Source organism: Eschscholzia californica, unplaced genomic scaffold (assembly GCF_041429995.1).
Source record: "Eschscholzia californica isolate CP2 unplaced genomic scaffold, dmEscCali1.0.p SCAF_3, whole genome shotgun sequence".
Lineage (NCBI taxonomy): Eukaryota > Viridiplantae > Streptophyta > Magnoliopsida > Ranunculales > Papaveraceae > Eschscholzia > Eschscholzia californica.
In genome coordinates, this window is record NW_028238420.1 from 1033837 (window position 1) to 1046327 (window position 12491).

At 36.0% G+C, this 12491-nt stretch overlaps 2 protein-coding genes across 2 annotated transcripts; one reads left to right on the top strand and one right to left on the bottom strand.

Annotated features, from left to right (window-relative positions):
• The first annotated feature begins 3541 nt into the window (after positions 1 to 3541).
• LOC147547481 (uncharacterized) lies at positions 3542 to 5878 on the top strand. The gene is made up of 2 exons (XM_086669652.1): positions 3542 to 4327; positions 5478 to 5878. Exons 1-2 carry the CDS (start codon positions 3904 to 3906, stop codon positions 5492 to 5494), a joined length of 441 nt encoding a protein of 146 aa, XP_086525778.1. The 5' UTR covers positions 3542 to 3903; the 3' UTR covers positions 5495 to 5878.
• Positions 5879 to 5963: 85 nt separating this feature from the next.
• LOC147547482 (uncharacterized) lies at positions 5964 to 6521 on the bottom strand. The gene has a single exon (XM_086669653.1). The coding sequence runs from the start codon at positions 6390 to 6392 to the stop codon at positions 6183 to 6185; it is 210 nt and encodes a 69-aa protein (XP_086525779.1). The 5' UTR covers positions 6393 to 6521; the 3' UTR covers positions 5964 to 6182.
• Positions 6522 to 12491: the final 5970 nt, after the last annotated feature.

The following is a 12491-nucleotide window of genomic DNA, read 5'->3' on the forward strand; positions in this document are numbered from 1 at the left end:
ATTCTATGCTTATGATATCAATATCAGTTGATATAAATCTATAATGTACACTAGACTACTTTGGAGAGGTATTGTTGTCCCGGTTACAAAGTACACTAGCTTATATTGGAGAGCACGAACGGTTCCAGGATTTCGATTCAGGGGTGCAAAATTATATACGTACCCAATTTTTCTTTTAATTATAAAAGTTACAAAATACTTGTATTCATAAATTATATTAGTACATCAAAGATTACAAATGAAATTGACCTCTACAAGAATTCATCTTTTGAAATGTTCGCATGATCGACTTGTTGTCAATATCAATAAAATCTTCTTTTACAATAAACACTACTAGACGATCATTTAACTATGGACCACTTACCCTGCTTCGTAAGTGTCTTCAAAGCTTCGGTCGCTTTGGCCCCCAAGTTTAGAAGGGGGCCAATGTGCTAGTGGTAACTAATAAGTACGTATTAGAGCAGGTCCAGTTTGAACATCAACGAAGTTGTAGCACAACGATTTAATGCTTGTTAGTTGTCCTCTCAGGCCCGCGTTCTGATCCCCCAACCCCATTTCTCAAATATTTTTTTTTTGTTACATCATAAAATGTGAAAAAACTTTATTTTTTCCCCTCCAATTGAACGCCAATTTTGTGAGCTGGTTTGGACCTCCTAAAAACTAGGGCTCCCATGCGTGTCTTCACTAATTTCATAACTCAATAAACTTTTTTAACGAATGAAGTTGCAACCGACGAAGTTACACATGTAATATAATTATCGGAAATGCCACTGTGACATAGAGGGTGACTTGAGGATGCCCAGTCCAGTCACCCTCTATGACGTGGCGGTTTGAAAATTTTGACCAAAATCTGGCCTTCGATTTGAACGCCCATGATTAAAAAAAAAAAAAACCCAAACCTCCAAATCTGAAACTCTCTTTCTCTCTCCCGTCTCCCTCTATGTCACAGTAGCATTTCCGTATAGTTATTTTGACATATTTAATGAAATGGATATAGTACAGTATTATGAATATATATCCTTTTGCTGCGAGCGGAGCGATACTCAAAGAGTTTATTTTTCATTGAAGAACTACCTCGTAGTCGAAATTTTGTGTCTAAAGTCACTTGCGACAACACAATTGGTTATAGGCTACTTGTCATAGTTAAAGCTCATTTGTTGAGGTTCTTTGATCATTTGCTACGGTTTAGGCCGTAACAAAAATCCTTTAGTCTTTTCCGGAGCATCTAAGGGGTGCGGCCGAGAGGTGCCGTCTCTAGAACTATGCTACCCGTGCTGATAGGAAAGATAATATCGTCGGGTTAAGCTAAGCTAAATGTTGTTTCCGACTGTCACGCCCGGAACTATTTGAACTTGGATAGGCTGGTCGTTGGCTCGACACGAATTCCCGCCCCCAACTCATTTTCTCCCAGCCGGCCCGGCCAGACAAACAATACTTGTATGATTGAGTGACATCCATCCAACAACTTGGGAAATTTTTAATTGAATTCAATGATGTGGATCTGATGTTTCACTCACGTCCTTATCTTCTTAGTTTGACATAGCTTTAATCTCACTACTTCTCTTCTCGGCCATTTAAAGGTTCCCCGGCATTATTTGATTATTCTTTGGATCACAACTAATATACACTTCACCCACTTATATGGACCTATTCTTTTCCATTTATAATAAGGTTTAAGTTATCTTTTTTGTCAATTTCTTCAATATTTTATTTGTATGGATAATTATAATTTCCTTCTTGATGTTTTTTAAACTATAAATCAAGATCTAAATCAAAAGTATGAATAGACTATTTACAAATGGCATTCAAATAAAAATGCTTTGTTTCAACAAAAAAAAATAAAATAAAAATGCTTTGCTTTTTACAATAGTTGTACAATATAATATATATGCTTGACCTTCTAATTTGCAAACGTGAAATCATGTCGAATGAAGCAATGTTGAATTTTATCATATGGACCCATGAAGTGCCATTAGTGCAACAAGAAGAAAGTAAATGTAAAATTTATATTAGGTGAAGATCGTGTTTATTTTTCCTTTTTACCGATTGCTACATTTTGGAATCTAACTCTACTCTTGGATTGAACCGTTTCATTTTCAGAATGTTTATTTATTTTTCATCATAACAGTGTTTTAGACTCTATTTAGTGATTAATTAGATTAGATATTATTTTTATGTTTGACTGAGATATAGACAAATGTAAATAAATAATTCGTGATGGTCCTACATTGCTTGGAAAAATGTGGAGAGGGTATTGGTGTGTGAAACTGTTTTAGGTAGATCTCTGGAGCTGAGAAATAAAATTTCGTCTTTGTTTTTTTTTTTTTTTTGGAAGTCGACTACGATCTACGTATGTCGTTACATTTGGCATTGATACATCAAAGATGTGATACGCTCAATAACTGCCCACTCAAACTGAAACAAGAACCGGGCCTATAGCCCAACATGACAATGGCCTAAAGCCCAACTACATTATTTACACCCTAATATTCCCAAATCAAATAACCAAAGATTCCACCTTCTCTGGGATTCGAACCTGAGACCTCCAGGGATTTCTGGAGTTTATGTCAACACCTTGGAACCACTTGGACTACCAACTGTTGACAAATTTTTGGACTTGAGTATCAAAATGGTCAGATGTTAAAGGTATGTGTTCAAACCCAGTAATTAGTGAACCCATTCAGGTGGTTAGTTTTTTTTACTTTAGTATCAAAATTGAAAGTAATAAGTGGAGTCTTAGAAAGTAAGAAAATTTTCACGAACACAAAATTTTATTAAAAAATTGTGGGCTTTGTCAAAATTTTCGAATTAACAAAATTTCTTCGTATTTCTCATCTCCTACCACCACCACCACCACCATTTATCTCTTCTCTCTCACATCTGTTTTTTCTTCTTCCTCTCCTCCTCCTACCACCACGGCACCACCACCACCAGGTCCACCACCACCTTCAACCCTATATTAACCTTTCGGCTCTCCTTCATCTCTCATTGTTTAGAAGTCCCAAAGAAAAAAAATCTCTTGTCTAAGAAAGCCATTCTGATTTGGGATATGGTGATTTGCTTGGGGCAAATAATTGAGTTCATGATTGCACGCATGTAACTCATAGATGTCTGTTTTTTTATGTCTGATTAACTTCAAATACACGAACTCTTCCCCTGCCTGTCTGTCAAAATATAACCTAATCTCATTCTTGATCTGCGGACCCCGATCAATCTATAAAACCAGGGGAAAATGCCACGTAACTCTCAAATAAATGGTCAAAAAAAATAGGAAAATACATTATCCACTAGATTAATCATTCTGAACCGTTTGATTCAAATTTCTCTATTCAAAATTCCTGAATAAAGAAGCTGACTTTTATCTTGTCAGCTTAGTCGGTCAGAATCGACGGCCAAGGATGAACATAATGAACCGAATAAGTGACTGTAAACCGTTTGATGAAATTGTTCGGGTGACAATCGGGAATTTGTTAGTCCGAATTGGTTTTAGTTTATCCTTTTACGTTTACGTTTGTTATTATTGCACACAAGTACTTTCTCTTTCATCATTATCTTCTTCTTTTCCCAATCGAAAATCAAAAAAGGAAAAAAAAAACAGAGAGACTCGAACAGAGAGAGATCGAAAATAGAAACAAACCCCACTTTTTCTCTCTCTATATCTCTCTCTCTCTCTTTCTTCTCTCTCTTCCAGTTAATTACCACAGAAGAAGAAGAAGAAGAAAGAAGCTTTTCTCTTTCTCTTTCTCTCTCTTTCAATCATATCTATCTGACTCTTTGAGTTTATCCATTCTCCTCGATTTCAGAGATTATACATCTTATTACGCCTTTATTAACCTTACCCAATTCAATTTCGTTGATTTTGGTTCTGGGTTTTCTTCTAGATTGTTAATTATTCAGTTAAAGATGATGAGAGGACAAGATCAATATTCTAGGGTTTTCAATGAACTCTGTTCTTTAGTTATGGGTATTATGAAATCACCTCATCTTCCTCTTACAGTTTCTTCTTCTTCTTCGGGTATGGGTATGGGTTCATCTGTTTCATCGTCCCGGCGAATATCACCACCATCAACAACCGTGGGTCAAGTTTCACCGGCAGGATTTGCTTCTTTGCTTCTTGGGATTTCATTGGCTTTGATGTTATGTGGATCTGTGACTTTTCTTATTGGTTTTATATTGATGCCTTGGGTTGTTGGATTAGTTATGGTTTTATATTTGGCTGGAATTGTTTCAAATCTATCTGGTTTAGGAAGGGCGATTCTTTGTTTGGTGGTTGCTCCACCACCATCACCACCACCACCACCACCACCTTCCCGGAAAGAAATTGCTGGTGAGGGTTTTCGTTATTCAATCTTTGGGGTTTTCCCTGTAATTCCATTTTAGTTTTTTTTTGTTTGCTTGGTGGTTTGATTAATTATGTTATGAAATTTTGGATCTTGATTGGATAAGTTTGATATTAGTGTAATTTAGAACTTTGTTCATCAATTGAATGGATTCTTATTTAAGTCCCTCTTCTCTTCTCATGATTTGTTCTTGAATTTGATTGAAAATAGTTAGATCTATCCAATTATATATTGAATGAGGAACAAGAAAAACTAGACAGATTCTGAACATAATTCATATGTGGCTTGTCATGATTCGGAATTCAGTGGATCAGAATCATCAGAAGCAAAATAGCGCCAAGGCACATAAGATTTATGCCTAAGAGTCTGCTTAAAGTTTTGCCTTATTTTCTTGTTCTCTTACAGTTTTGTTTAATATTTTTTGATTGTCATTGTCTGCTTCATGACTTAGAAAGATTTCTCCCAAATTGTCGGCAACCATGATTAAAAATATAAATCTTAAGCTAAAACTAAGTGGATCAAATTTTTTTTCCTCAACTTGACTCAATTCTTCTTCAACTTGATATTGTTTCACAGTTCTGTATTAGATCAAACTTTAGATTTAGATTTTTGTCTCAAGCAACTGATTTATTGGACTGACTCAATCCTGTATGAACTTCATAATTGGATTTTGTGTATTGAGCTTTAAAATCCTATATAACTTGTAGTTTATATAGAAAAGTGTCTAGAATATGAGTCTCATAGAGGGATTCTCCTAGCTCATTCAAGTTATTCTGGTAGCTTATTCACGTCATTCTGTTTTTCGGTTTTGATATCGTGGAGGTATATGAAGTACTAGAGTGGTCAATCTATTTTGAAACTCTTGTTAAATCTCTGTTAACTTTGTCATATGCACATTGTAAAACTATCGTGTTGACAAACTGTTGTAACCTTGATTTATGCACATAGTAAAATCACCGTGTTAACCTTTTTATTGCACATAGTAAGCCCATCGAGTAATTGTGGAATAGATTTGTTATTGGATCTACCTAATCTCTTGTGTTCAGTTGTGATTGTTGATTTATTCCGTTATTGTTTTTCTAATTTACTAGTATTAGAGATTTAATCATCTAGCTAATTAGGTTTTTTTTGTTGCAGCAACAAAATATATGTGAAGCTTAGATGAAGAACAAGGCAAAGAGGATTCTGAATATAGACGAATAGTTTGTGAATAGCTGTTCAACCTGAAGAACGAAGAAAAGACCTCCCTAATCAAGTTATTTTAGAAGAGACTACAAGTCAAAATCTACTCCAGACCTATTTTCAAATGAACAATCCCTACTTTGGGATCAACTCACTCTTTTCGGTCAATTTTGATTTCTAGGTCTGAAGTAAGTCTGCTTGTGTAAGCTATTTGTTGGAGAGGTAACCTCTATATGCTGGAGAGGGAGAGATGTGAATATTTGATATCTCTGTTTTATCTTTTTTTTTTTTGGGTGCCCTTCCTTTAATTTGTCTACTTGATTCTTCTATTCAAAGTAATTCATTACATTCAACTACCTAATACATCTGGTAAACTTCATCTTAAATTTTATGCCTTTCAAATTGAAAACCCTAGAAATGAAGTTTGAAACATGACTGAAATTGATTATGAAAAACAACTTGATATGAGAATAAAATGAAAACCCATTACACCAATCACAGATATCATCATAAACCCTAACAAAGATTAAGATAAATCAACTGTTTAAAGAAGATATTGTAAGTGGAAATAAACACATCCATAGTTTACCTGCTTACATCATCAATACAGAAGATATAACACCAAACACAGTAAATAGATCTAGAGAGAGAGAGAGGAATTTATCCAGAGGAGATGTGAACACCGATGGCGATGAGGAAGATGGTGATGAGACCAAAATAGATGATTGTATGAACAATAATGGAGACACCACTTGTTTGCATGTTTCCAAACTCAACAACTCTGTTTCTACCAGGTAGCTGAAACAATAGTCCCGGCGTTAAAAGTACGAATAGAACCACTGCTATCACCACTGGTCCCCAATCAGCCATTTCTTCTTCTTGCCCTACCTAGTAGCTACTACTGAACCAGAGAAGATAAACCCTAAACCAAAAACGAAAGGTTATAGAGAGAGAGAGAGAGAGAGAGAGAGAGAGAGAGAGATTCGAGGGGTGGTGGGGGGGTGGGCGGTGCCTTGGAATCCAACTCCTTTTTAACTTGTTCATTCTCTACTTGGAAGACGACGAGGGTAGTGAACGGATAATAAAGTACAGGTAAGCAATTACACGTGCCTTTCGTACGTCCCAGGTCGACAAATCTCTGATAATATTATCATAGGACAGGAAATTATCCACTCCCTCAAAACCTTGAAAGGAGCAACCGGATTCTTCGGCCTAAAACTAGACATGTCCAAAGCATTTGACAGAATAGAATGGAGTTACATCTCGGACATCTTGACAAAATTGGGATACTCTGACCATTGGATTAAGATGATCACCCAATGCATCACAACCTCCTCAATGGCGGTACTAATCAATGGTCGTCCGGGCCCTGTCTTTCACCCAACTCGAGGAGTTAGACAAGGAGATCCCCTCTCCCCATTCCTGTTCACTATTGCGATGGAAGGGCTTAGCCGTCTCCTCAAAGAAGAACAAGATAGTAATAAATTCATAGGTTTTCCCACGAAAAACCATAATCTCTCCATATCTCATCTGCTTTTTGCAGACGATTGCATCATTTTCGGTCGCAACTCCTTAGACAATATCCACACCCTCAAGAATATCCTTAATGACTTCTGTAAAGCTTCGGGCCAAATGATTAACTATGCAAAATCGAATAACTTCTACTCTAAAAACTCGCACCCTAAATTTAAGCGGATGATAATGAGAACACTAAAAGTGAAATACGCTTCGACGTCGGAAAAATATCTAGGTACCCAACTTTTCATAGGAGCTAAGAAACAACACATTTTCAATGACATCCTGCAGAAAATGAAAGCGAAATTAGAGAATTGGAATAACAGTTTCCTTTCTCAAGCGGGCCGATCTATAGTCATCTCGACTATAGCAGCGGCCGTACCCCGATACCAAATGCAATGCTTTGCCCTTCCAAAGGGCATATGCAAGCGCATTACGACTTTGCAGAAGTCGTTCTGGTGGGGTAAGTCTAAAAGCATATGTACTAAATCTTGGGCAGCGATATGTCTCCCTAAAAATATGGGTGGCTTGGGTATTCACTCCCCGGAGCTGGATAACCAAGCCATGTTAAGTAAATTAGCATGGAGAATCAAATCGGAACCAGAAGCGATCTGGGTTAAATTCTTGAAATCCAAGTATTTCATGAAGACTGATAACCCAGGACCGGCTAAACCCCACCATTCTTGGATTTGGAAAAATATTACTAAACAGCTCAAGATTATAGAGGACCACATGATATGGGAAGTACATAACGGTAACAGTATAAATATTTGGACAGATAATTGGATTCCAACGCTCCCAGCGCTCCCTCACAACCAGAACTCAAACCTTCAAAAAGTCTCTCAACTTATTCACAATGGAAACTGGAACGAACACATTCTTACCAATGAGTTCGATAATGATACAAAAAATCTAATCTTAGCTATCCCCATAGATACTAACAGTGAGGATCAAAGGAAATGGATCCTTACCAAATCAGGAAAATTTAGTGTGAAATCGATGTACCATCACTTGAATCTAAGTAGAAATTCCCCCCTACCCCAGTCTCCCAATTGGAATTTTCTCTGGTCACTCTCGGTAGTTCCCAGGGTCAACCTGTTCCTTTGGAAAATATGCACCCAGGCTCTCCCGGTCAGGGTTAGGATCGGAAAATACATTGATAACAACGAAATCTGCCCGAATTGCAATGAAATAGAATCGATAGAACATGCTATCTTGCACTGCCCCATTGCTAAAAATATATGGTTTTATTATAATATCATTTCGGAAAACATCTCATCTACGCGGGATTGGATATTCTCATGGGAGAAGGAGGATCAGAATCAATACACGACTGACAACATCCATTATGCTACCATAATGTGGAACATTTGGAAATTTAGATGTGACCACTGCTTTCAGTATGAAATTACTAAAATCGACACGATGTTATCCATGATCAGGGCGTTCCCACAAATCAACACAACGAAAGAAACAAAATCCAAATCAACTCAGGAAAAATGGACCCCGCCTGAAATTTCCTACAAAAAAATCAATGTTGATGCATCGTTTACTAACATCCAGGATATCACTGGGATCAGCATCATGATTCACGACCATGAATCTAAACTAATGGAAACAATAGCTTACACGACTAGATGTAGAAATGCAGAGGAGGGTGAGGCTATCGCCATCCTCAAAGGAATACAATGGGCAGAATCTCAAGAATACAAAAGAATCATCATTGAAAGTGACAACCTGAATATCATTAATTACCTTCAGAAAGGAAAGAACAACATTCAATGGCAATCACTAGAACATATAAAGAAAATCAAAGAGATAAAAACGAGACTAGAAATAGTGAAATTCTCATATATAAGCAGGAAATCCAATCAAGCAGCGGACACAGTGGCGAAATGGGCTAGAAGGAAAAACAGATCGAAGGTTTGGAAACATGTTCCTTATTTTCTATGTAAGATGTATTGTAATAGAACTTTTATTTCTAATTAATATAATATCTCTTCATCAAAAAAAAAAAATGACGTTGGGGTTTCATCGCACCCGCACCATGGTCCACAGGCGAACTTAGGCTTAAATAACGGCAAATCTCCTATAATGTCTTCCATAGTTAATCCAAGCTCAAACACAATAAAAGTCTGACGTTCTGAGTACTTTATCAGACGTTATTAGAGACTCACAATGTGAGTGTCGCCTAGTCCTATAGGCAAATTTTGTTGCAAGTATTACACACAAATAAAAGAACATTGGGGAAGCATTATACTTTATGTAAAATAATTGCCCAATCTTTCTTCCTTTACACAATAGCATATATAATATATATCGCTTTAGTTTTGTCTCTCTTTAACAAACTGTTAAGTTTGTGGCCATCCAACTCAAAATTAATTGGCAATGAGTGGAGAGGACTTATACTTTATATTCTTGGTTGCTAGTTACCAATTCTCCCACGTGGGACTATTCTCACATATTGGACATTGATTGAATGAAATCCACCAAACTTTAGTCACATCTTTTTCAGTTCTTATTTACTTCCTATTTCCTTCTACGATGTTTCTTTACATACAACCTTCCAAGCTAGAAAGGCCTTTTTTTCATTTAATGAAGGAGAATCCACAAAGAAAATAATGAGAGGAAAATTATAAGGCCCAAAATTCGGGTCAAAATATCAAATGAAGCCCAACCCGGAATAATAATGCAAAAAAAACCAAAAAGTTGAAATTACAAAACATTTTTGAAAATTTCTAAACAAAACACAGTTTGCTCTCAACAATTTTGTATTTGTTCTCAACAATTTTGTATATGTATAAACAAATTTGTTTTTGTTCACACATAATTAAGAACATAATTATATATGTTGTCACAGTTTCAAAAGTGTTGCCAACAGTTTAAAAATTGAGTTTTTTTTTTTTGCATTATTTTTCCCGAGTGGGGTTTTTTCGTATTTGGGCCTAAATTTGGGGTTTTTCTTATAAGTATTATGCAGCAAACGATAACAAGATGATTTTACTATGTAAGAGATTCTTATTAACAATCATATTATTTTGAGTGTCTAGTATCTCACTCAAAAACCGATTACTGAATGAATACCCAATACGTATCTTGCAGCTTTGAGTTTTCATCCTTGAACTTTTCAGCTTCATCTGTTAACTTTCAACTGATCATTCAATGAGTTATTCATGGTTTTCAGTGATTCTATTTCTTCCTTCATATCAACCAAACTCTTCTCAGGGGCGGCTCGTGACCAAAGCCGTCGCAATTTATCTACCTTCTCTCTCAAGATAAACTGGGTTTCGGATGAGAATGGGTTCACCAATTTTTTGTTGAGGGAATTGTTGAATTCTTCATGAAGATGATCGAGCTTTGCCATTTTGTTTCCCAGTTCTTTTACTGAATCGATACTACAACTAACCCAAAAAAGTGCTTCAATTCTAGCCTCTCGTACTGTAACTGTGCTTTGCCGTATATTCTGATTCAAATCATGAAATTTTCGCTTCGTGTTCTTGTTTTATCATTTGGTTCTTTTTGTTCAACTCATCAATCTTATCATGGGGATCCCTGAAATCTTTCTTGGTTTCATTCTTCTTCCTCTTTGTTCCCATTTTCTTTACCATCTTCCTTAACCTTTCAAAAATCTGCAAGAAGAGTGAAATGAATTTAAGTGATTCAGAATCAAAGATACAAACTCAAATATTTTCTGATACATAACAAAAGTGAAATCATGGCTTAATCTGCAGAAAACTTGATGCTAGTATGTTAATCTAAACAATTCCCGAAAAGAGATTTATATGAACTTGAACTTAAATCCCATTTTACTCTTTAGGGTTTGCAGAATTCTTAATCGTAATTAGGTATATCTGAAGCATGAACTTAAACCCTATTTGAGTGTTAGGGTGTAAAGAACCCACAATGAAATCACAACGTACTAAATACCCAAATTACAGAATTAAAAAAAAATCTAACTCGGTATGAATATATCAAACATAATTACTGAATCACTTAAATCTAACTATCTATGAATATAGCAAATTTGAGTCTTTGAGTAAAGATATAAACTTTAAATTCTTTAACATCAAGAAACTGAAGAAAAGATAATATGAAAGATTGAAAATCATAGATAGGACCTAACTACAATGTGGGTTATTATGATTCAACAAATGGGAAACTTAGAGAAATCGAGGGAAAACTTAGCAGTTCCAGATACCCATAAACACCATTAAAATTAATCACAAAAAGATAGACCATTTTAATAGTCAAGATCTTTTTCGTTATCTAAAAACACATAACAAATGATGAAATAAAATTGGGTTATTTCTTGAATAGCCCACAACTTTGTGACCAACTTCCTACCTAGCCCCCTAATTTATCAAAAATACTAAATGACCCCTTTTTTGAGTTACTGTTATAACTCCGTTAACTAGTCATCACCTTTCTCTCCTCCATCTCATCACCTCTCTCTCCTCCATCTCACCACCTCTCTCTGCCACCTTATCTTCTCGCCACCTCATCGTCTTCACCGGCGAAGGTCGCCAACCGACCAATTTCCCGGCCGACGACCTTCAAACCTAAATTTTTTTTCTCTTCTTCTTCCTATCTTCCTCTTGTGTTCTCTTTCTTCTTCTTCCTCTCTCTTTCCCTCTCTTCTCACTCTCACTCTCTCTATACTGGCCAGCGAAGGGGGGAACCCTTCTCCGACCGTCTGGGAAATATGGTTCACTAAGAGAGAGAAAAGGAAGATGAATTCTAGAGAGAGAAAGAGAAGTTACTAGATTCAATGTCAAGAGCACAAAATTATGAGTTTCAGGAATGGTGGAACAAAGAAAGAGAAAAAAATCAAGGATCATTTACAAAGAAATCTGAAAACCCTAATTGGTCAAATGTTGAGATCCGAAGTCCAATGGATTTCAAGACAAAGAAGAAAAAGATGATCGAACAGTAGGAAAAGAGAGAATTAGAAATGCTCGTCAATTATCTTCTGTTTGTCTTCTCAAATTCCAACAAGCTGCTAATTGTTTAGCTTGGATTATAAATGGATTTCTCTCTCTAATTAGAATTGCAAATCGTAGAATTTCATCTTCTCCTTCTTCTTCTTCTTCATCTTCCTTTTCAATTTGTGGTTCTTCTTGGACTGAATCTCGATTCTACCGAGTTATTGAGGTGTGTTTTATTCTTGTAATATTGTTACTGTTTTTCGAACATTTAACATTCTTTAAAGGATGGCATTTCAGTCCTCCATTAATGGCTTTTGTCGTAACTTTTGTAGAGCTTGTTTATGCGAATTGGTTATCGATTCGAGCGGATTATCGTGCTCCGCCGCTTCAAACTCTAACAAATATTTGTATTGTCCTGTTCTTAATCCAGTCAGTGGATCGTATTATATTGATGCTTGGATGCTTCTGGATCAAGTTTTGAAGGTTGAAACCTATTCCTCTTATTGAATTCACTGGAGATGTTGAAGAC